This window comes from Papilio xuthus, unplaced genomic scaffold (genome assembly GCF_000836235.2).
Source record: "Papilio xuthus unplaced genomic scaffold, Pxut_1.1 DF824888.1, whole genome shotgun sequence".
NCBI lineage: Eukaryota > Metazoa > Arthropoda > Insecta > Lepidoptera > Papilionidae > Papilio > Papilio xuthus.
In genome coordinates, this window is record NW_013533761.1 from 43587 (window position 1) to 67439 (window position 23853).

The following is a 23853-nucleotide window of genomic DNA, read 5'->3' on the forward strand; positions in this document are numbered from 1 at the left end:
AATTACAACAAAAAATGTATCGTGATAACGATACAAAACCATTTTATTTCTCGACATAACGCAATTTTGCTCCTAAACCTACAAAAAGCTCCCATAATCAGCGATCTCTTTATTTCCGAGATGAAAAGATTAAGAGAGACGTTTAATTCAATGCTCAGCAGAGCTTATTGCTGCGTTACAAAATTTAATGACACGTTACACAAAGACAGGGGAAATACGAAGTAAAGTTAGGGAAGGTGGGCCTCGCGAACAAACACAAAATCTTATCTCATTTTGCTGCAAAAGCTTGATGAGTCGACAAAAAATAATGATTCCATGGAAGTAAGAAATGAAATATACCAAAAACTTAACATGTAACCGTTTCGTAACGTGTTTATGGTTTGTGTCGCGTTCATGACACATGTCACAACGGGCAGATAGTGACAGTTGTACAGTTTGTTGATCACATGTTATACATGCAGGTACTGCATTACATTAAAAATGTCTCACAAGCCGCCATTACTTCCCAAAAAAACGTAAGTTATTCGTCGACATTCATATATCAAGTTTATTTCGTTACGTCTTCATAGCGGTTGTAAGGTGTTTAATATTTGACTAAAGGTTGGCCGCGTGTAAACTAGGTGGTCAGTTTTCCCAAGAAAGAACATTATCCATCTTTAGGTAAATGTTAATGTAACTGCTTTTGCAGTACTTTTGTTGCATAGTAAGATGTAGTGTAGGTGTGTGAGAGAGACGTTGATGTTAACTCGTACAAGGCACGGCACACGAACTAGTGTGACATCTGAGACAGCACATGCTACAGGAAGGCGTGCGGCGACGTGCGCCCGCTGCTGGCGGAAGTGTTCCGCGCTCCGCCGCCTCCGCCGCCTCCGCCACCACCGCCACCACCGCCACCACTGACACTCGACGCCGCACGACACCGGACCGCGAATGATGAGGACACTAAAGTGCAAATCCTCCAACAGGTCCGCAGCGATCTTTTGTAACACTCATAACTGTTAACTCGTGTGATTTCACAATTATTGGTTTCGTATGAAACGATTTAAATTATAAATGGTCTAGGGCGAGTATACACACTTATTCGGCTTAGACCAATTCCATACGGCTCTATTCGCATTGTTCACACACCACACAAGTAGAAAATGCAAGTATCTGTGTAAACAAGGAATTCAACAAAAATGTTTTGCTTTCAGTTACCAGAAAAATCATTAGAAATAGCAGAAATACGAAATAATGAGGATAAATTGAGAAAAGAGTACGGCAAACAGCTGGGGCACAGGGCGCGCTCCGCGAGCTACGAGCTGTCCTACTGTGCACAGGCACAAGGAGATGCTAACTTAGGGATCATACGGAGACAAGATTTGATGCCGACAATTTTAGAAAATTCTGACCGTTAGTTTTAGTATATTAAAAAAATGTTTTTAGTAATTAATGCCTATGTTCCCTTTTTTAATCCTATGAAACTTTGCTCATTAGAACATTTGCTAGACCTCAATTCCCAGCTTCTATACGTTTATCTAGCAAGCAGCTTTGAATTTTAGAAGTTAATTCTAGAACTGCGATGTCGTTGGCTATTGAGGAAGACTTCGAGCGACACTAGCGCCACTGCTAATCAGTCCGAAGATTTAAATTTACCTGACGATGTCGTCTTGTCTCCCAAAGATTTTTCAATCGAATCCGTAAGGTATCTCATGATATTTTGTCAGTAACTTTGGTCAAAAATTTACCACATTTTGTAGCAATCGATAAATAATTTGTATATATTTATGTACATTGATGCTAAAATTCCGTTTAAAGTGATAACCACTTTGCACTGGCTCAAAAAAATTTGTTAAATCTCATGCTTGTTCAGAGCGCGTGTTTGACGAGAGCCAAGCATTTGTGTGTGTGCAGTTGCGAGGAGACGGCGGGCCCCCGGCCGGCAGCGCCGCGGCCCCCGCGCCCCCAGCGCGCCCCGCGTCCGCCGCCCTGTTGCGTCGTCTGCGAGCCCGCAACACTCTACTTTGTGAACTTTACAGTGGGACACGATCATGTGGTAATCATTTTGTAATCTCTTCTGCGTGTGTCATCATGGTGAAGTTCATGTGCGGTAACAGTGACAAGGAATTTTGTATTCGAAGTTACTGATTTCGCATTGATGACCATAGCATGTACAAATCCTGGCTGGATTTGCAGACTCAGTCTCACCACACCTTATAATGACTGCCGTCATTTCTTAATTCCCCATTCATTAGATTGCTAGGTATTTTAATAATAAGCAATTATATTCTCATTTTCCTACCTATTTTTCTGATTTGTGATAAAAATGAAAATGCTCAAACAACAGTGTTGTCATTACGTAAATCATGAAGCTGTTATATTTTGTGTGGGCAGCAAAGCGTGCGCGTGGTGAACACGTCGCGACACGCGGTGCGGCTGGCCCTGCGGCCGCCCGCGCGCCCCGCCCTGCGGCTTGCGCTGCCGGCGGGGCTCGCCCGCGGACTTTCACTCTCCTCGGGCGCGGCGCTGGACCTGCGAGTGCATTTCAAGCCCAGGTTAGCTCAGTTTATCATATTACCTAAGTATTAGTAGCATTGTTCATTTAAAACCGAACCGCCAGTTAATACCGAATTGCTACATTTCAATATCGCATATTCAACTTCACAAAATATATTTTAGTAGTGGAAAGTTTCCTTTGCAAAAAATGTTCGCTATTGATAAATATATGAAAACTGTTTTAGAAGTTTCGATTATATGGATGAGGAAATATAATAGTTTGGAAAGTAATGCACTTTAGTTGAGTTGTAACAATGAGATGTGAGCATGCAGCCTACTCTACACCGACAGAGACGTGCGCGCTTTCCGCGACGAGGTGTTGGTACGGGTGTCCCGCGGCGCGCCCGCCCTCCTCCTCGTGCTCTGCTACCTGGACCCGCCCCTGCTCGACGGTCGGACCTCACTGCATCACAATCATTATTTCACTCAATCATAGCACTTACAGAAAACCTAAAGACCTAAAGACTAGGAAAAAAACGATATATACTCTATTATTTATTTATTTATAACATTATATTGTAACGAATGTTATTATTAAACATTTTAAATCAGTGGATGTACAGTTATAGTACCGCGGCCGGACGGGGGCGGGGTGTGGGGCAGATTGGGCGAGCACGGGGCGCCGCCGGCGCGCAGCCCTGTGCTGGATCTGGGCGCGCAGCTGGCGGGCACGCCGCACCGCGTGCCGCTGCGTCTGGCCTGCGCCGCGCACCACGCCGCCTTCTACGTCATGACCGAGGACGCCTGGTGCGCCTTCACGCTCGACGTTCGTTCAACATTACTTTACGGCGATCCTTTCGGTTAAAAAATTGTATAAATGTAAAGGTAACATTTCCAGGAGGAAGCGATACGGACGGGCTTCGTGGTGGCGGGTGCGTTCAGCGTAGGACCGGTGTACTGGGAGGGCGGAGCAAGGCACGGGCTAGTGGCGCACCGCGCACCGACGCCGGGACTGCGCTCGGCTGCGCTGCGTCTGCTCAGCTCTACGGCTGTGGTGCGCCCGCTCACCATTGTTGCCGACTCCATCATGTTTAGCACCGACCACATCACGCTTCGAGTATGAAATGTTAATACCTATAATATCGCCCCTAAACATTTCATGAAAGTCACTAATAGTAATAATAGTAATATTAAACTCTTTAAGATTGAGAAATCAATAAAATAAGCAATACAACCCTTAACCAAGTAGAATATCGTATAAAAACTGAAGTGAATGCAATGAACACAGACTCCGGAGAAGGAGTACGATATACTGCTGGAGGGGGACCCTGTGTGCCCCTACCACGTGCACCTCGGCAGCGCCTTCCCCGAGCGCCCGCTGGCCGCCACCGTGCATCTGCTCAACCACAGGTGGCTCCTTGCGCCCGCTCCTTCATTAATTTTTCTTTGATCTAGCGTTTTTCTACGTCTCCTTTACTGATATAATTCCTAATTAAATAAACCACAAGACAGATAAAAGGAGAACTAATCATGTATTTTTGCTAATATCTATGTGGTAAACTTGCCGCAGTGCTGTGCCGTACTCTTACTACTGGAGTGTTCGGCCCTGGGACAAGATATTGCTATCCGCAGAGAAACAGCACTCTGAAGTTTTCTCTGAAGTCATTGAGGTAACTCGGTGGCTCGATATTAAACAGTATGTACAGGTAGATGTACAGTATGTAGGTAGAAAACGGGCACAGGCACTCGTTATAGTTTTATTGAAATTACTTATGTCTCGTTAGAATCCAAGGCCAACATTTTGTAAGAAAAGGAACGTTATGAAAATTTTATTCCTACAGTTATTTTATGAAAATTGGAAGATAAAATGAATTGTTTAGAAAAATAAGGGTGGGTAATGACATATTCTTAATTTAACAACAGTTTTTATCAGAAATATTTGAGAATTGTGAGTCTTGGCGAGAGAACGAGAATGATCAGCCCGAAGGGGCACCCCTTTAAGTGTGGGACTTGCAAGGAGCAGTGTTTGTGTGCAGAGCGAGCTGACGTCCCTGCACACGGAGTCCGTGAGCGCGATCCGTGTGGAGCCGGTGCGGGGCGCGGCGGGCGCTCGTAGCTCGCTCGCCGTGCACGTGTGCGCGCCGCGCGCCGGCGCTGACTGCGGCCTGCACCGCCTCGTGCTCATGTCTGTACCGTGCACACGTACACAATTATTACTACCATGTGTTTAATATATGATTGCTATAATCTCATATGTTTTAGGCTTATTTTGACAGATATCCCTCGGGAGAGTTTGGGTCCTGAATATGACGACATCATACTTAGCACCAAAACAGTCGAGGAAGAGGAAATTCCTGGACTTTGCGAGGTAACATTTATTTTAAATTGTTTACAGTATGTATAGATTGACTTAACCCTACAACCTAAAGCTTATTCTGACATTATATTTCCGGCCATTGTAATAAAATATATGCAAGCTCCTATTAAGATTAAGAGAACGCTAGGTTTGAATCGTCCAGATGTCACATAATAGTCTGAAAAATGACTGATGATGAATGACGAACTAATTAGTTACATAAATTAGTGAATGACAACAATTCCCTTCGGGTTAAGCTTCATTGTCGTCGAAAGACATTACTGTTTGCAGACAGGCGCTTTCATCTGACTCAAGCGACGCCATCCCGTTGCAATATTATGTACTGTTGGTGCGTCCTGTTGGCGTGTTCAGCAATAGATACGTTAAACATTTGTGAGGTGGCAGGCGTGGTCGCGGGAGGTGTGCGAGGTGCTGGTGACGCAGCTGGAGGTGTGGTGGGAGGTGGTGCCGATGCGCTACGTGCTGCACCCGCCCGTGCTCCACCTCACACACACCAGAAGGTTCGACATGAGCGGGTGAATGCATGGACATGTGTGCATACGAAAGACAACCAAATGTGAACACGAATGTTCAGGGTGAGCTCGGTGGAGCTGCAGGTGGAAGTGACGCAGCTGCACGCGGGCGGCGCGGCGCGCGCGGAGTGGCGCGGCGACGTGCAGACGCTGCCGCCGCTCGCGCCCTTGCAGGCCGGCCGCTCCGTGCGCCACCGCCTGAAGGTGCCGCTAGCCGCCGCGCATCACGAGGCCATCACCAATATCTTCCAGTTGGTTATTTTGAAATTAAAGGAAAGAAGAATTGGAACGCGCTAGCTCACGTGAGTCTGTGTTACGACATCGTTTAACGCGGTCAGGTTGGAGGCGTCGGAGGGCGAGTGGCGCGCGTGGTGCGTGGTGAGGTCCCGTTGCGCCTTGCCGCGCCCCGCGCTGCTGCCCGCCTGCCGCCGGCTGGGCGCCGCGCCACCCGCCGCGCCGCTCGCCGCCGCGCTCACCGTCTGCAACAACACTCAGAGCATGGTATAGATTAACAGCAAATACCATTAGTTTATTTCTAGGAAAGATTTGTTTAGAGAGCTATTACAACTAATTAATTATAACGAACACGGCCATCGAGACCGTAGAGAATAGGCACTTACTAATCTAGCGTCTGTCATCCTTCGGCAACATCACAACATGTATGGTAGGATCGTGGTAAAACGCTATTTTCATTTTGATAATATGTGGTAAATATTGTAGATAACTTGGCGTGTGAACATTTACCCGTGGTGGTGCCCCCGGGGGGGCGCGCGATGCCTGGTGGGCGAGCAGGAGGTGGTGGGGGCGGCGGGGGGCGCGGGCGAGCTGTGCGCCGTGTGCGCCAGCAGCTGCTGCGCGTGCGGCGCGTTGGCCCCCGCAGCCGGCGACCTGCCGCACGCTCAGAGTGAGACGGTCACCTACCGCTGCCGCGCACCTGCTGTCAGTTATTATTATATTTAGATTACACGGCAACCCTCCGCCTATTCTATGTCTACGTTTGAAAATGTTACGTTCTGCAATAAATTGAATTATAAAAGAAGTCTACTGAGATTTACCTATCCCACATTTGTACACTTACATCAGGTGGAAGGCAGCGTACTGAACATCGCCCAGCTACGGGCGGGACAGGCGGGCAGCGGGCGCGGCGAGCCGGCGCGCTCCGCCCTGCTGGCGCATCGCGCGCTGCGGCCGCGACTGGTGCTGCGCGCGCTGCGCTGCGGCTGCTCGCATCCCTGCCAGTGTCGGTACAACTGTTGCCTGCTTCAGTAGGACCGAGAAGCGGGAGTATAATGTCGACCTGTGCAGGCGAGGAGTGCCCGGCGACGGACGGGGTGGCGGGCGAGGTGGGGCGCTGCGCGGTGCTGAGGCCGCGCGGCGCGCTGCGAGCGGGCGGGTGCCAGACGCACCTGGTGCGCTGCGTGAACCTGACGCCGGTGGCCACCGCGCTGTGCTGGGAAACGGACAAACGTACGACACCAACATTGTATGAATAAGCCGTTTGCGATTGTTCAGTAGTTATGCTTTCATGACTAATGAGAGAAAGCTATTAAACGGGGAGGGGTGGTTATATTTTAAATTAAGAAACGCTCCTTTTCATATATTTTTTGTGTTTTTGTCCAAGTCTACGTGTAAGTCCATATTTGTCCTCTAAATCCTCATTCATTCATTTTCAGAATGTAATGACGTACTGAAGGTGACGTTTTCTCCCGTGGAGAGCGAGATCGATGCCTTTGCCACGGTCTTGATTCAGGTTTGCATTCAACTTTGTCACTGTACTTAGCGTTTTGTCAGAGTTAAATTTTAATGTGTAGCAGTCGGCGGCGGGCAGTGGGCAGGAGGGGGGGGGGAGCAAGATGTTGACTTTCTACGATTGTATGCACTGTTCACACGAACTAGATGTATGTATGAAGGTGTGGCGAGGTGGAAGGTGAGAGGTATGTGCCAATGTGCGGGCTGACCGGTGCCGGGCATGGTTGCAGGTGAAGCTGAGCGCGGCGGCGGCGTGCGGGCGACGCGTGCGGGCGTACCGCGCGGCCGTGCGCCACTCAGCCACGCCACTATATCTGCTGCTCGACACCGCCGTCGACGTAAGTTCATCTTAATCGATATGTTAAAGAAGATATATGAAAGAATCGATGTTTGTAAGGAGGTAACTCCTCCTTGATAAAGAGACTTTATGGAATAAATTTCCACACGAGCGAATCCGCGAGCGGCGGGTAGTATGGAGTCGTACATGGGGGTCTTTAATATTATTGTGATAACAAACAAGCAATCTTAAGTCTTTTTCAGGGACGAAAAGTTAGTGTCGACATCCCTACTGGCGATGATGGCGATTCACTGGCGACCGTCACTACGAGTGAAGTAAGCAAACCGAATTCACGAAAACGTGGTGTGCTCTTTATCTGTCTGAGATAACAGTGATGGTATGTACATACATACATACGACAGGAGAAGTCTGGTCCCAAGTGGGGAATAATTTTAGTCCTATTTCTCTTTCCTCCCTTTTTGTCATAAGACAAGAATGAGTGGAAGTGGACTTTCCATGGGATGCATGGCAAGGGAATATATTTTATTTCTGTGCGTCCACTCCGCCGTCGATTAAAGCTAGGCAACGCATATGCAATTGCCTATGTTTATGGGCAACGGTCGCTTCGCTATTTCAGCGATTTTAGGTGACCGTTCGCTCGTTTGCCACCTTTAGATATAAAAAGTCCTAATACTAAATTACCTCGCTAATGTTGATGTTCTATTTGATCGTCAGCGCGGCGTCACACCGTGGGGCTGTGACTTCGCGACCCCGCTCTCACCGGAGGAGATATTTACTGATTTCGAACAAATTCGTATAAAAATGAATGGTAAATAATTATATTTTTTAATTTCCACCTGACCGATACGCTCCGGCGCGGAGAGGGGACATCAACACGGTACGTTCACCACCGAGGATTCAATTGTCTTAAAAATTGCACTTTCAAACAAATGTGTCTTAAACCCGGTTCACATTATTCCAGTTCATCCAGCTAAAAAGAATATCTTAGTAATATACAAGTTCCAGGAATAATTGGTTCATTTTTGTTTGCACGCCCGCCCGGCATAAACGCCCGGCACATCGCTATGTTGTGTGTTGCAGCAGCGGCGGATACAGCGGAAGGCGGCGGCGGCGGCAGTAGCGGCGGACGCAGCGGCGGCCGGCCGTGCGCCTGCCACGCGCCCCTCGCCGCGCCACACCTCGCCCCGCCCTGTCTGCAGTTCAAGAGCGTGTCGGTCGGCACTGGTCTGTTCATATGAAATTATAAAATGTGCCAGATGACGAAAGAAAAACAAAATATAACCAAAACAGTTATACCGACCTGCATCTTCCCTTCATGTTCACGTTCACGAGGACCTTCTCGTATTATTGACTCTCTGCTTACTATCGCCATACCTACTATATAATAACTGCTGCTGGTCTTCCTAGAATTGTATAATAGAAATAGATAATAATCCTAGAATCTGTTAGACGACGAGTAGATCCTTAAAAGAAATGTGACGTGTGTGCGCAGTGGAATGGCGTCAGATGGCGCTGCACAACTCGGGCGGAGTGCCGCTGCGCTGGAGCGCGCACGTCCGACGCTGGGCGTACACGGGTGCGCCCTCGCTGGTCCACGGTACGCCACAACTTACTGTCTTCTAAATGCCGAGCTTTGTTTCAGCACACATTTCGTGTCGATTTTAGACTGTAATAACACTGTGTGTCGAGTTAAACGCGGAGGTTGGCAATCGCAGGGCAGTGTGTAGAGGAAGCGGAAGCGGCGGGCGTGCGCGTGCAGTGCGCGCCCGCAGGCGGGTTGCTGGCTGCGGGCAGCGCGGTGCGGTTCGCGTTGGGCGTGCGCGCGCACACCTGGGGCCTGTACCACGACCAGCTGCTCCTACAGGTGTCTCTCGAGCTACTGCAACCGATGGTGCTGCGCCGCCGCCTCCAGCAGTTGCACTGCCCCGGGTGCGGTTGCTGCAGGCGGCGGGTCTGTAGCCGGTGCAGAGGGCGTTTCCTCTGTAGTCAGCACAGAAACAATGTTGCACCAGACGGAGCGGATGGAACCTGTGGTGGTGGACGTGTGGGTGCAGGCGGTGGGCGCGCCGCTGGAGTTCGCGCTACGACCGCGCGGACGCCCCGCTGAGCCGCCCGTCTTGTGGTTATAATTCTGATTGTCATCTTCATGATTAATCTTGAGTCGAGTTCTTTTCTTAATCGACTTCATTAGTTTCCTTTTGATGCCTATCATATAGTGGCGACCATTGTTGGCTAAAAAGTAATGGGTCTTTAAACCTACTCATCGAAGAGTTTGTGCATTAAATTTTTCGAATGCATGTTCTAAAGGGAAAAAAACAAAATCCAAAAAATGAGAATAATGTTTAGATGAAGAAATGTTGTTATTGTGTGTATCAGGATGTCGCGGTCGGACCCGGTGCGGCGGCTGGCGCTGGCTAACATCGCGCACTGCGACCTGCGCGTGCGCACGCTGCTGCTCAAAGACCACGGTCCCGCAATGTCATTGCTCGAGCTGTGTTGCTGTCAATTATGTTTAAATTAAGCTCAAAGAATTATTTGTATTGTGTCGCAGAGTGCGCCCGAGACGCGCTTCCTCTGCGCGTGTATTTGCGCTTCTACGACGTGCAGCGAGAGGAGATACCGCTGCCGGACCGCGAGGGATACATCAGTAATTGCCATTAACAATTTCTAACGTTCCTCCACAGCAGAAATGAAACGGTCGGCCAGCGGACGAGGAGGAGGCACGAACAATACAGTGGTCACATTTAAAACGACGTACTAAGTATGATCGATAAACATTTAGCATTTTATATCAACTTCATTTGTAAAACTTGCCTCCTCCTTATTCCTGAGAGTTGCGACTCTCTAGCTGGCCTTCTCTTTTATGATATTCACCAAGCAGTATAGTGTACTAACCAAAATAAAAGGGAAAATAATTGATAAGAAATTAAAGAGAAGAGAAGAAAAGTTAACGACCGTATTGTATTGTTTTATTTTACCACTTGTTTCGTTTATTGTCATCGTTATTATACTAACTCTTCGTCAAATCGTCTTGCTTCTTAGTGACTTTTGAAAAAGACTCCTCGTGTCAAGACCTGTCTGAAGACTACATAGCAACAGGAATTGAGTTAATCATATCAGACGATTACGGACTGCAAGTTGATACCATTTTTGAGGTAATTTGCGTAGTCTATTATATGTATTCGTTTAACACAGAGCCCAAGGGAGGGATTCTAGATTCGAATTCAAATTTGAATTATTAAATGTGTTATTGACATAGCTACTTTCTTTTTTGTAAGAAGTAAAAGTTGTTTTAGCTAAACTCACACAACATGCAGGTGGAGCCGCGAGAGTTCGACATCCCGAGCGGGGGGCGCGCCTCGCCCACCGTGCGCGTGTGTGCGTCGCCCGCGTACTCTGACACCCGCACCTCAGCCACGCTGCTGCTGCTCAGTCAGCCGCTGCAGCGCTGCGGGTACCCGTAACATGCCACTCATGATAATTTTTCATAATCCGACACTCACACTTGGCCTTGGCCAAATACGACGGCACATCTAGTATTTTTAAATATTTTGGTCATCAGAGAGGGCTGGTACCGGCCCGACCCCCCGCCGCAGGTAGCGCGGCTACACCTGGAGGGACGCGGGCGCCTGCAGCTGTCGCGTGACTGCCTGCGTGCGCAGCTGAGTGCGCTGCGCCTGCCCCCCGGCGGCGTCACCAGGTCACATGAACCCCTCCCACACCCACGCACGTCATTTCAGACCTGCTCGGCGAGTCCCGCACCCGTGCAGTGCTCGCCGAGCAGGTCGGAAATGACGTTGTTGACGTTGCAGAGTTCGCAAGTACTTGCAAGCCCTGAACGTAGGCGAGGCAGCGCTGGCGCTAAGGGCGGTCACCGAGTCCCCCTGGAGCGTGATCGTGAGGCAGGAGACTGAGGATGCATGCACGGTGGGCTGCGGGGAGGGATCTCAGTGCTTGCTGTTAGACCTGCCACCGCGGACATCGGTCCAAGTGAGGTTTTAATTTTATGTGTTAACCTGAACAAGCAAATTTTTAACAGTGGTAGAGTCCCCTTTATCATCTTCGCAAGAATTGGCCCGGCTCGCCAGGTGAAATAACACGACCACACAGAAGACAGGCGTCAAGTGGAAACAATTCCGTGTGCAGTCTGATGAGTGTGCGTGCCGGAGGCCTAATGTTAATCCTCTTTCTCTTCCCACCCTTTTTCTTATATGGAAAGGATTGGAAGTGAAAGTTGACTTTCCAGGTGAGGGGATAAAAATATTTTCTTTATGTGTATCCCCTCCTCCGTCGGTTAAAGGTAGGCAATGCATTTGCAATTGCGGATGTCTATATGCAACGGTCACTTCGCTATTTCAGAGATTTCAGGTGGCCGCTCGCTCTTTTTGCCACCTTTTGATATAAAAAAGGAGAACACAAGAGGTATGCGAATAATTGGAACTTTCGGGTTATTCGTTTGGAATCGAATAAAAATATTTAACTTCATAACAAAGAGATTCATATATTATATGTAGTTATGTATACAGCTGTGCTGTGAGTTGGCGCTGCAAACAGCGGCGGTGTGGCCGGAGGAGGGAGACGTAGAAGGGGAGAGCGTGGAAGACGATGCGAAAGTCGGCGCAGGGCCGGGGCCGGGGACGGAGGAGCAGTACGCCGGCAGCGTGAGAGCTGACACTGAAGTTAAGTTCTACGATGCTGATGAAGTTTTGCTGGCGGTATGTGTCCTTTCTATTATAAGATATGAAGCCGTGTGTGATCGCTGCGTTTGCGGAGTGGAGTATCTGTGTGTTGTGTGTCGTGTGTTTTGTGTATCAGCGGGTGTCACTGTGCGCCGCCGTGGAGGTGCCGGCGCTACGTGCGCTGCCCTCGCACTACGACTTTGGCTTCGTAGCGCATGACGACTGCAGGAAGACGTACTTCACCGTCTCTCACACCAGCAGTAAGACTGAGCTATGCATATATCGGCATGTTTTTTATTTAACAACGTGAGCTGTGATATGGTGTGTCATGTGCAGCGGTGTGTGCCCTGGAGGCGGTGGTGCAGTGCGAGGGCGCACAATTCGAGGCGTGGCCGGCGCGCCTATCGGTGGCTCCGCACGGCAACGCACGCGTCTACGTGCAGTACGCGGCCAGGTAATGTCCCCTCAACGACATTTGACACCACAAAATTGGAAAATTCAGTTTTACAGTAAAGATTATAAAAGAAAACTTAACTTTTGTAACACCGGTTCTTTGTTAATATATGCGTCTGCGCAGGCAGGGCGCGGTGGGGTCGGGGTTGGGGCCTGGGGCGGAGGCATTGGGCGCGGTGTGCGTGCGCGCGGTGGGCGCGGCGGGGCGGTGGTGTTGCACGCGCGTCACGCTGCGCGCGGCGTGTACACGGGACCGCGCGCGAGCTCTGCCCGTGCACGACCACACTGACGACGGCCACCTGCTTCCCGCATAAATACCTCACATTATGTATTATAAATAAATAAATATTTATTTCCATATCAAGTTCTATTTTAATAACATAATATAAAATATCATCTATCAATCTATATGCAGCCAGTACAAACGGCCCGAAGTCATATTGTAAAAAAAAATATCGTACTGCGAGACATCTATCGAGTATTTGCCTGCTTTTCAAAATTCGTGAAAATTACAACAAAATGCTGTAAAGGTTGTCAGCGTGGTGTAAGCAACGAATCATAGGTGGCGTGGATTTCAAATGTTCAACTCAAGATAAAAAATAATCACTATGCAGACACATTTGGGTTAGAAGTTCATTTAGTCTATTGTATGTGTGATTATTTTGCAACATTATGGAAAGGGAAAACATCCTCTTTCTGTGCATCCACCTCACCACTCGTTTAAAGGTAGGCAGCGAAACATCCGCTATTACGGATGTCTATGAGATCGTAGGATGCTATCGTCTGCCCCATTTTATAAGATAAAACATTATGCCAATCTTAACGACAACATATTTTATTCTTAATTTGTATAGTACATTTTAAAATTCATTTTAAAATCGGCTAAATGAAGTAACTAAAATAAGCGTATGTCAAGGTAATACACAATAGACCATATTGTATGTAGTTGTAGGTAACAGAAAAGCGACGTACGTTTATGTTAGAACGAGTTTCAGGTTCCATCAAATGGAAATTATTAACGACCATGTTTGTGTGCATCTGTCCGAAGTGCGGGACGCGGGATATCTTGTAACAAAACATACACACACATTTCTTCGTGAATACGAAAGTTCTTTTTTCTTTAGCTATCATCTTGTTGCTGAACTAACTTGTTTAAAGTTCTAACAGACGTGATTATAGCTGTAAGAGATTTGTTTTCATAAAACAAAGTAAAAACATAACACGTAACGGAAAATATGTTTTTTTGAGATTTCATCATTTTATTTCCAACTAGTGGATTGGTAATTGACAATACTATACATACATACATACATACATACATACATACATACATACATACATACATACATACCACGAGAACCTAAATGCTTCCTTCAAATGGCGTGACAGTCGCGTCGCCGGCGCGTTCCTAACGCGTTTTGTTGAATTTGATTCGATTTAGCGTTTTGTTAATTATTCCTGAACATTTCTAACTTTCTTCGATACAGTTTTTATTACTTTTTGTCACAACGAAGCGCTCGAGCGGGATTTCCATCTCTTCCAGCGGGAACTCGACAGAGAACTATAAATGATGGCGCTGTTCTTATTACAATGAGAATAGTTTCGCTGCGTCACAGAGGCTGCAAGAATCGCAATTTGTTAAGTCCTATTTCCCCTTATCACCTATCTTCAAACTACATATAAAATAACGTATGAATAAAGTAACTAAATTATTTTTTTATTATTATTATTATTGAATTGTTATAATAATAACAAAGACGTCATAATCAATTTGAATCGAGGCCGAGGATTCGGTCTTGTATATTTTTTCTGTCACAGATTGCAACGAAATGGATATATTTTTATATATATGAAATTTCTGTTATTAGATACGTAAACAGTAAGCGCGCTCTGTAAATTCTTAATTTCACCTATATAAAAATGTCGCAACTGTTGTTTGTGTGGTGTAGAAATTCCGGCGCACTAGGGCGGAAGCTAGGGCGGGACACTGCCGAGCTGTTTGGTTTTATTGTAACAAAGTGAGAACAGGAGCTGACTTGTTTATAACGTAACTGTTTATTGTCGCATTGGCGATGTATCTTTGTGTTGTACTGACATACGGACTATGCTATATGCACTCAATATAAACCTCGATATAATCCTGTCATTGGAATCCATAATGCATTGAACAGTTCAATATGGGAATATGTTTGCTGTTAGAGTACTACAACTTGGAAGATTTACGAGCACCGATTGTTTCTGCCTCCGGCCATATTCCAGCTTTATCCTGTTGATTTATAGGACACATTGTCGTTCTCACAATAACATGTTAAATACTATTTATCACCTGGGCGTATTTCATACGAATGCGACTTAAAATATTATCCTTAAATGTCATGACTTGCTTCTTAAACTTCATGGTACAGTGTAACGCCCACGTGACGGCGATGTATCTGGTGCTCAGTCGCCGCGCCGTGTGCAGCGGCCGTCACCGGCTGTACGGCGCAGTGGTGTCGGCCGCAGTGGTGACAGGCTCTCTGTTGGCTGTCTGGGCGGCGCAGCGCACGCAAACATTCACAATTTGTTTGTTGTCGCTTTTGAGATAAAAAGTAACGTAATGTAATGTATTCTGTAATCTCTACAACGAATGGAAAATTCCATTTATGACAGCCTCTTCGGAAAATTTGCGTGTTTCGGCAAATACAATATATTATATAATAATTTCTGGCTTATCATAACAAAGTTAAAGATGAAAAAGAATATCATCAGGCGTATTGCCATTGAATTTATAAAATATTTACCAAAGAAATTCAGAACCCTGACATATGTAGTCGTCGCGTTTGCTCACTTTGACAAGACAAGGACAACAATATATATATTACATATGTACAATACGAATGTCTCGGTAGACGCATAGTTTAACGTATAATGTACAAAAAGTTTTACTGAAGCTCCCTAACTAAGTCGTCCTGAATTTCTGAAGCCATTTTCTTCCCTTCATCTATTCACAGACATGTATAAGATATCCTCAGTGCTTTTAAGAATTATGTTTATTAAAAAAGCAGAGGGGTAAACTTTTACAGGGGCTGGGATTTTTTTTAAAGGGGCTTTTATCTGGTGCGGTCCTGGAACACCTCTCACCCACACCATATTTGTACATTTAAGTATATTCATATATTCCCACTTTTTTATATTAAAAGGTGGCAAACGAGCTAGCGGCCACCTGAAATCGGCGAAATAGAGAAGTGACCGTTGCCCATAGACATACGCAATTGCATATGCGTTGCCTAGCTTAAATCGACGGAGGAGAGGATGCACAGAAAGAAAATATCTTCTCTTTCCATGCTTCCTCTCATCCGAAAAGTCCACTTCCACTTCCCATCCTTTCCTTATAAGCAAAAGGGTGGGAAGGGAAAGAGGACTAAATTAGGGCTCCGGGACGCAAACTCAGACGAAACGCGGAATTGCTTCCACTTGACGCCTGTCTTCTGTGTGGTCGTGGTATTTCAACGGGCGAGCCGGGCAAATTCGTGAGAAGATGTTAAAGCGGGCTCTACCACTTTTAAATTATTGAATTTGAATCAGTCCTATTATATCCAGATTTAGAAATGCAGTGGTTTTGGACACTTGCGTAAGAGAGAGTGAGAAAGTAATTAGGTCGATGGAGGTGGTAAGGCAGACTGCCTTCTTTCTTCAAAAGTCGGCCATAGTTGAACACTTCCCGGACACCTTCACCAATCACTGAATCGCACTCCATAGTCCCGGGAAATCGACCGAACGCTACTAATCGTAGGAGAAGCGACTCGCGCTCGGTTCATTTCTGTCCCCTTACTTTATTTATTTATTTATTTATTTATTTCATGTAAAAGTAGGTAACACATATTGGAAAAATATTACAATTAGTTATTAGAAAAACAAATATTACGTCGGTAAATATACGACGTGTGCACGCACCCAGTGTCGCACTATCGGGCAGTCAGGCTTGTCGCTAATGCCTCTTAGTATGGTGTTGGGGCTATCTTTAACAAGCACACAATTGTTGTTGGTTACAATGATTATACAGCCTGTCAGTATTAGCAGACCGACAGCAGGCTGAATGTAGCTCAAAATTGTTACTCTCCTGCCAGTCGGACTAAAATGAACAGTTAACTATTACTTTGACTTGGAAAGAATAAGGGTCGATCGTCGAAATTCTTATTACTGCTACTTATGTACGCAAATACTTCGTGTAGCATTGACCAATTGACGACAGATGTATAGGATGCAACTTAATGTGCATTCTCTCAAGGTATTTGGATTGGGTAGAGTCAGTTGCTTTTATTTGTTTTTTTTTATTATGTTCCATTTCATAATCTTCTTAAGCCTGTCAATGTTCATATTCTGTCAAAGTATATAAAGGTGTTGTTATGTTTATGTCGCAGTTGTCAATGGCAATGATTGTCAACTTTACCCTACTTGTTTGTTATAATCAGAATAATGAAAAATTAATTCTTCGATGGAAGTTAAATAAAAAAATTTATTTTCAAACGTTAGTACTTCAACTATGAAAAAATCTTAGAATAAATATGCAAACATTAGCAAATCCATACGTAGACTCAAATCTAAAATTAGTTTCAAAGCAAACACTATTAAACACAAATTTATCTTTATATAAAATCACTTGTTTACTTGTGGATCACTCGGCATTACTCGGCTTGACATATTGTTACGTCAATGAAATATGAAAAAGGTTTCAGCATTGTCTACTTTAATCTCCTTAAAATAACGCTGCTTTTAGGTTGATTTTTTTATTGCCGTATTTATTTATTTACTCATGGAATGCTACTTTTGCAGTGAACTACAATAATTATATTATTCCCTAAGGCGTTTCTGTAGTGTGAGGTCGAACTGTATGGATACCAAAAATGGTTACCGAAAATAATTGCAAAGGAAAGCTCGGGACGATCTCCGAACGCCTCGGCAACAGATGTAAAGTATAACGTTATTGTTTTGTTATGTGATGATTCTGATGTACTTGGTGTAAGACCTTTCCATAGAACTCATTGTAACTACATATATATAAATGTATAGTACAAGTCTATTGCGACGATACTATAAGTACTTTGTCAATCAACTTCATCTCTCATTACTATTGTTGTAGTCATTTACGTAGTTCAGTATGTGCGGGGTCGCGCTGCCAGGTAACATTCCTGTTCATGAAGAACTGCACATGCAGAGGCTGTATTGCTCGTCGTTAGAAGCATGGAATAATAAGATATTATGCCTTAACATAATTTACTAATTTGTCAAGTTTCTATGCATCTTTGTCTAGTTAGCTTATTGTTTTCAGGTGTCGTTTAATATTCCTCGATATATTTTGGGTAGACGGTCCGTCACGAACTCTATCGTCGTTGATATCATCCGGCACGTTAGCATCGGCGTGAATAATAATTAATTGCTTTACTTATGTGTATCGGTTTCATCACTGGGCCGCAGAATTGTCTACGTAAAAATTTCTTCTTATGTATCAATTCGTGTTTTAAAGTCAGTATAAAAAGAGTAGGCGTAAAAAATACAAGTCACGTAACGAAAATAGCATTACCACTAATGTTGATTATTAAGAAAGAGCAATATAATAGGGAGCTAAAATACCAGTTCCATCGTTTGACCATAAGACATAGACATCGTTTGGCAGATTAACTAGACTCTATAGAGACAAGCCGCTGACAAGTTAATATAATGCGCCACTAGATTACGGCTGCACGTGACATTTCATCACATTGTCAAATGACGTGGACAGGCGACGCCCCTGTCACGAATTCTAGCAGAGGTTGCACGGGACAGGCCCCTCGATAGCACACCTTTAATGATAACATAAGCTCGACGGAGACGCAGCGTCTGCAATACTATCGCTCTCTACCGCGCTACACACACACACACACACACACACACACACACACCATCAGACGCAAATGATTCTACTTTTCATATCAGTAGCCCCAATAGTTCTATTAGAGATCCCTGGTCCTAGGTCTGGGAAAATAATTAACAAATAAACTATAGTAAATATAATAAATATATTTTTGATTTCTATCTGTCTTAATTTCTATTTAGAAATATTGGCGTCACTTTGACTTATTAACTTGAGTTTTGCAAACTCTGCATTTTAATAAGTTTTAGCAGTGTAGGTAAATAACTAAGTGCATATTCCTTTTTAACGGACGAAAGCTTCAGGATTAGATTGGACAGTAATGAAGATATTGAAGGATGTAAGATTGTTTGTTTGTTTGTTTGCAGGCTATGGGTTCGGCGTGCGGCACCTGCAGAGCGTGTGCATGTGCCTGTGCATGATCTCGCTGTTCATAGCGCGAGGCAGCATGGCCGTCGCCGTGCTCGCCATGACAGACCGCTCGCGCCTCAACAGCACCGACATCACGGTAACTCGGTGCTATCTTTAACTTACACTCAGGTTCATATTATATTAATAACATTTATTACATTTAATCTTCCTGAAAGTATTTTCTCACGATGTGCATTTCGATTTCAATAACTACTGAAAGTGTTTTTTCTAGTAAATACATTGCTATGTGACTGTGAGATAGGCCAACAAACCAATCATTATACTAAAAGTACAACAGTGACTCAACACATTACTTTCTGTAAATATTCGTTTTGAATTCAAGACTTACGTCACACTCGTCACGCTCATGACTATCTCCAGGAATCATGTGACATCTCATCATATAAATAAATGATAAAGACAATTACGTTGCATCCCTAAAATAAAGTATGTTAGTATACCCATATACACTAATAGTTTAAGTGTAATGGCTTATTGCGGGGTTTGTGAATTGTGAATTGTGTAGTCGTGGCTTCGAGATAATTACTTAGAGTGTGTTACTGCATTGGAACAATTTCCTGCTACGTAATCACAACTATCAACACAAGTTTTAATAAATGTCTTATAAAAAACAACACGTTTTGTGGCGAAGGTACGAGTATACGACTAAATTCGCGATAAAATTTACGAAAACTAAATAATTTCATAATTTATAGATATACGATTGGGACAAGAACATACAGGGGCTGATCCTGTCGTCGTTCTTTTGGGGATACACATTGATGCAGATCCCGGCGGGGCTGCTGGCCAAGCGCTACGGCGGCAAGCCCGTGCTGTTGGTGGCACTGCTTGCCAATGGCCTCATCTGCGGTTTGCTGCCCGTGCTCTCCTACATCGTATGTGTACTTTCCTTAATTAAATTGACCTAGCACATAAAATATGGGTAAAACCTATTTAGCGACATTACTCCTTGTCAACAAAATTACGATACCTAATTATCGCTTGCAAGGATGGAAAGTGTCGTATTCCGCGAGGTGTCGACACGGTGTCCACTAGGCTTCAACCCGACCGCCGCGTTCACTTGTGGACCGCGCGCCGGCTACTCGTGCAAGCCATAATGACATAACGTTTTAAAAACTAATATCTTTATCCTCCATTGGCATCGTCGAATCGGCGTAGAATGCTCGCTGCGGCTATCTCGCGGCGGTGTTGTGCATGGTTGACGAGAAGTTGACGATTCGGCGTTAAAACCTTGTAAATGCCAAAGCTACTTGAAGTAAATATTGAACTACCAGCTGGTGAAAAGTGTAAATAATTAATCGTCGGCGCCGGGTAGGGCGGATGGCCGGTGGTGTGCGCGTGTCGCGTGCTGATGGGTCTGACGCAGGCATGCTTGTTCCCCGCGTCGCACACGCTGCTCGGCCGCTGGCTGCCTGCGCAAGAGCGCACCACACTCGCCGGCATCATCTACGGCGGTACGTGACACTTTCTTTATTATCATTATTACATGTAAAATCATCAAAGTGCTGATTCCTTGTTAGTTGCAAGCCATCACTTTGGCCCTGTGATTGGGCACGTACATAGGACGGCCCCAGCTCCGGCTGCCGAGGAGGCCAATAATGATCATAATTATTCTTATAAGGCTCGCGGCAATCGATAATAATCCTAGAAAGGGTTCACCATATTGTTCTATAATCTCTATTAAGCATTATATGAGATCACAGTATTTTATTTTCCAGGCACGCAACTGGGAACAATCATAGCGATGCCGCTGTCGGGTCTGCTGGCAGAGACAGCCATCGGTTGGAAGCTGATATTTTACTCGATATCGGGACTGATGTTTACGTCGGCCGCCGTGTGGTACTTCTTCTCGGCCAGCACGCCCGGTGAGCACCGCTTCATGACGGAGTTGGAGCGGCAGTACATAGAGCGGGGGCTGCACACGTCCGGGGGAAAGGTATGCAGTGTAAAGTCAACATCTAACTGTTATTACTAAATAATATACAAACACAGAGAAGATTTACAATGTCGCATACAGTTCAAATATTGGTACAGTTATACAATTGGAATTGCATCGAACATAAATTGCTCGGAAGGCGGCGGCGAGGGCTGGCTGCAAACCGCTCTTAATTGAAAACAGAATGCACTTCGGTCGGGGACGACTCGCGGCTGCGCTCTGTGCGGCTTCGAGCGGCCTCCGCTCGCCGGCGTTACATCTCTATTTTCCAATTTGCTAGGCGGAAAGTTACGGATCACTACTCCTCTCGCTTTGTGATCTTTAATAGTACCTATAATACATATATAGAATTGACGAAAAAAAAATAACTGTTAATTCATCTACTTTCCGGAGCAGTTATGATATTTATTTAACAATCAATTATTTCCTGAAATTTATAAGTTTATACAGAAATGCTCCAAAATGTATGGGACGAGAAAACGTTTACTGACTCTCCATCTCTCTATCTAAACAAACTCGTCATGTTTTTTGTTCAACTAATTCGTTTCTTCTTTATTAACACATCGATGTACACTTGTAGGATACTAAATATAACTATTATCATAATTCCTAAGATCGTATATGTTTTCTACAAGTAATTGTCTTATAGCTTGGTAATTAATTATTCATGTTAATAACCTTGAGTGTGTGTGCAGGTACTGCGCACGCCTTGGCGCCACATCCTGCGCTCGCGCGGTCTCTGGGCCATCGCCATCACGCACATCGGCTTCTCCTGCAGCTACGTCCTATTCTTTGTCGACATGCCCACATATTTGGAGAAAGGATTGCACATATCGTTAAAGAATGTAAGTATATGTACCGCCTCCGCCTCCCCCTCCGCCTCCGCCTCCGCCTCCGCCTCCGCCTCCGCCTCCGCCTCCGCCTCCCATTTCTCTTCTCTTCTCAACATTTCTCAAACTGAAACTCTTTCAACATTTTCCAAAGTTATTTATGCTTATAAAAAAAGTAGCACTGGCAATATAAATCAAGCTTTAATAAACGCCGACGACAAAATTAGCATACCAAGATGACTCATGAGAAAATGATAAAAATGTCTGAAATGTAGAGGAACCAGGAGAGATAAGTGTTCTAAACGTGGAATTGTTATCTTGATCGAATGAAGGCGGTCCGACTGCCTTTGTTTCGAAACGTTAATTTTATAATACCATCGCCAAGAATGTTTATTTCCAATTAAATTCAGTTCTTGTTCTTTATTTATTTGTTAGAGCGCTTCGCTATCGGCGCTGCCCTACGCGGGCATGTGGCTGGGCAACATCGTGTCCGCATCCGTGTCGGAGAAGATATTTAACCGTGGCCTGCTCTCCGTTGGTACCTGCAGAAAACTCTTCAATTCTGTCGGTGAGTCCGTGATTGCTAACGCTAAATCAATAAACGGTGAAAACTAAAGCATCTGTTAGGATAAAGTCCAGAGTAAAAAACAAAGATGATAGAGTAGAACAGTAGTCAGGGTACACATCATAATGTGTTTAACAGTGGTAGAGCCCGCTTTCACATCTTCGCACGAATCGGCCCGGCTCGCCCGGTGAAATACCACGACCACACAGAAGACAGGCGTGAAGTGGAAGTAATTCCGCGTGTCGTCTGATGAATGTGCGTCCCGGAGGCCTAATTTAGTCCTTTTCCCCTTACCACCCTTTTTTTATAAGGAAGGGATGGGAAGTGGAAGTGGACTTTCCGGATGAGAGGATGCATGGGAAGGGAAAATATTTTCATTCTGTGCATTCTCTCCTCCGTGGATTAAAAGTAGGCAACGCATATGCAGTTGCGTGTGTCTGTGGGCAACGGTCATTTCGCTACTTCAGCGATTTCAGGTGCCACCTTATGATATAAAAAAAAGAACTCTTCCCGCTTCAGTACCTAGTACAATATTACTTATTAAGTACTATGTTACTAATATTACGGTATTATAATCTTCTTAGCCTGCTTCGGCATGGCCTTCGGTCTGGCGGGACTGTCCTTCATCGGCAAGGAGCACGAGAACATGGCTATCGCAGTGCTGGTGGCTACTCTCACGCTCTATGGTTTCAGCGCTGCTGGGTTTATGGTAATCTATTGGATTTTACTAGTACAAGTGTATTGTTTAAATGTCATCTCATGTAAAGTAAGTTAATGCACATTGTATGATTAGATGAGCCACCTGGACATGTCGCCGAACTTCGCGGGCGTGATGCTCTCTCTGACCAACTTTATCGCAAACTTCGGCAGCGTGGGCACCCCACTGCTTACCAGCTTTATCTTAAACAACGACCCCGTAAGTACTAATTATGCAATTTCTCAGGTAATAATTAAACATCACCTACGTAGACTTGTGTATATTTTACACAGCATGTTTTGCAGAGAGTAAATACTTTTGATACTGATCCATCCATACATAGCGCTCCGAGTGAATATTTTACATTTGTCAATAAATTTTCCATAATAATTCGTCTAACATAAATACTTTATCTGTTTTCTTCCAGACGGATTTAAGCCGGTGGCGCATATGTTTTCTTATAATATCATGTCTGTTAATTGTCACCAATATTATGTATATGATATTCGCGTCGGCAAAGTGCCAGCCGTGGGACGACCCCGACTTTGAAGATAAGAAGTCTGCTGACCCAGGTATTTTCACATGTACACAAAGTATCTCATTAATGAAATTGTTGCTTACTAAAGTTCCACTAATATTATATTATATTTTTCACAGAGGAGGTAACGCCAGCTTTAACAAGTTCTGCGATACTAAAAGCAGAAGAGGCCAAGAACCACTGACACTGCTTTACCAAAAGCGTGCAAAAGACATCGGACATTCACGAAGGAACGACGACCTACTGCAGCCAGATACTTCAATAACAGATACAGCGGAAAAGTAAACCACGACCTCGACTACAAGAAATTGCGTGTCCTTTATGCCTGTGAATCCTAGCGATTAATATGATTATATCTAGTGATTTAAACTTAGTATAATGTATACTAGGCTTGCATATTATGGATGTTCAAATAAATTTTTATA

The 23853-nt window shown here is 45.0% G+C and overlaps 4 protein-coding genes and 1 long non-coding RNA gene across 7 annotated transcripts; all 5 read left to right on the forward strand.

The window, feature by feature from the left end:
- The first annotated feature begins 450 nt into the window (after positions 1–450).
- LOC106126965 (junction-mediating and -regulatory protein-like) lies at positions 451–2050 on the forward strand. The gene is made up of 5 exons (XM_013324874.1): positions 451–515; positions 803–965; positions 1194–1392; positions 1555–1684; positions 1894–2050. Exons 1-5 carry the CDS (start codon positions 481–483, stop codon positions 2048–2050), a joined length of 684 nt encoding a protein of 227 aa, XP_013180328.1. The 5' UTR covers positions 451–480.
- A 1150-nt stretch (positions 2051–3200) lies between these two features.
- LOC106126966 (uncharacterized) lies at positions 3201–6633 on the forward strand. The gene is made up of 11 exons (XM_013324875.1): positions 3201–3301; positions 3374–3592; positions 3764–3885; positions 4046–4145; positions 4512–4660; positions 4738–4843; positions 5237–5352; positions 5427–5615; positions 5703–5865; positions 6085–6303; positions 6448–6633. The coding sequence occupies exons 1-11, from the start codon at positions 3266–3268 to the stop codon at positions 6631–6633; spliced, it is 1605 nt and encodes a 534-aa protein (XP_013180329.1). The 5' UTR covers positions 3201–3265.
- Positions 6634–6742: 109 nt separating this feature from the next.
- On the forward strand, positions 6743–8534 carry LOC106127067 (uncharacterized). Of its 2 annotated transcripts, XR_001228390.1 has the most exons (6): positions 6743–6831; positions 7038–7114; positions 7344–7451; positions 7654–7725; positions 8126–8219; positions 8492–8534. It is a non-coding gene; the product is annotated as an uncharacterized LOC106127067 (long non-coding RNA). The 2 variants fall into 2 exon arrangements; XR_001228389.1 differs by lacking the exon at positions 8492–8534 and having other exon boundaries at positions 8126–8467.
- A 705-nt stretch (positions 8535–9239) lies between these two features.
- On the forward strand, positions 9240–12857 carry LOC106126967 (uncharacterized). Its single transcript, XM_013324877.1, has 12 exons — positions 9240–9275; positions 9424–9533; positions 9788–9879; positions 9963–10058; positions 10454–10566; positions 10729–10865; positions 10974–11111; positions 11224–11401; positions 11938–12126; positions 12227–12350; positions 12427–12544; positions 12668–12857. Exons 2-12 carry the CDS (start codon positions 9433–9435, stop codon positions 12855–12857), a joined length of 1476 nt encoding a protein of 491 aa, XP_013180331.1. The 5' UTR covers positions 9240–9275; positions 9424–9432.
- A 4504-nt stretch (positions 12858–17361) lies between these two features.
- On the forward strand, positions 17362–23810 carry LOC106127086 (putative inorganic phosphate cotransporter). 2 transcript variants are annotated; one of them, XM_013325060.1, is made up of 11 exons: positions 17362–17490; positions 18799–18938; positions 19558–19737; positions 20178–20316; positions 20581–20798; positions 21494–21643; positions 22064–22196; positions 22778–22902; positions 22987–23109; positions 23318–23462; positions 23548–23800. In XM_013325060.1, the coding sequence occupies exons 1-11, from the start codon at positions 17427–17429 to the stop codon at positions 23610–23612; spliced, it is 1482 nt and encodes a 493-aa protein (XP_013180514.1). In that variant the 5' UTR covers positions 17362–17426; the 3' UTR covers positions 23613–23800. The 2 variants fall into 2 exon arrangements, with proteins under 2 accessions (XP_013180514.1, XP_013180515.1); XM_013325061.1 differs by lacking the exon at positions 17362–17490 and adding an exon at positions 17626–17702 and having other exon boundaries at positions 23548–23810.
- Positions 23811–23853: the final 43 nt, after the last annotated feature.

Bases quoted from the DNA above. Each gene is read 5' to 3' on its own strand.
- LOC106127086 (XM_013325060.1), top strand. From the start codon at position 17,427: ATGGTTACCGAAAATAATTGCAAAGGAAAGCTCGGGACGATCTCCGAA. The intron at 17,491-18,798 runs GTAAAGTATAAC...GTTTGTTTGCAG, and splicing joins CGAACGCCTCGGCAACAGAT to GCTATGGGTTCGGCGTGCGG. The intron at 23,110-23,317 runs GTAAGTACTAAT...GTTTTCTTCCAG, and splicing joins TTATCTTAAACAACGACCCC to ACGGATTTAAGCCGGTGGCG.
- LOC106126965 (XM_013324874.1), top strand. From the start codon at position 481: ATGTCTCACAAGCCGCCATTACTTCCCAAAAAAAC. The intron at 1,393-1,554 runs GTTAGTTTTAGT...AGTTAATTCTAG, and splicing joins AATTTTAGAAAATTCTGACC to AACTGCGATGTCGTTGGCTA. The intron at 1,685-1,893 runs GTATCTCATGAT...GTGTGTGTGCAG, and splicing joins TTTTCAATCGAATCCGTAAG to TTGCGAGGAGACGGCGGGCC.
- LOC106126967 (XM_013324877.1), top strand. From the start codon at position 9,433: ATGGAACCTGTGGTGGTGGACGTGTGGGTGCAGGCGGTGGGCGCGCCG. The intron at 10,567-10,728 runs GTAATTTGCGTA...CACAACATGCAG, and splicing joins AAGTTGATACCATTTTTGAG to GTGGAGCCGCGAGAGTTCGA. The intron at 11,112-11,223 runs GTCACATGAACC...TTGACGTTGCAG, and splicing joins CCCCCCGGCGGCGTCACCAG to AGTTCGCAAGTACTTGCAAG.
- LOC106126966 (XM_013324875.1), top strand. From the start codon at position 3,266: ATGACCGAGGACGCCTGGTGCGCCTTCACGCTCGAC. The intron at 3,302-3,373 runs GTTCGTTCAACA...TAACATTTCCAG, and splicing joins GGTGCGCCTTCACGCTCGAC to GAGGAAGCGATACGGACGGG. The intron at 4,661-4,737 runs GTCTGTACCGTG...CATATGTTTTAG, and splicing joins CTGCACCGCCTCGTGCTCAT to GCTTATTTTGACAGATATCC.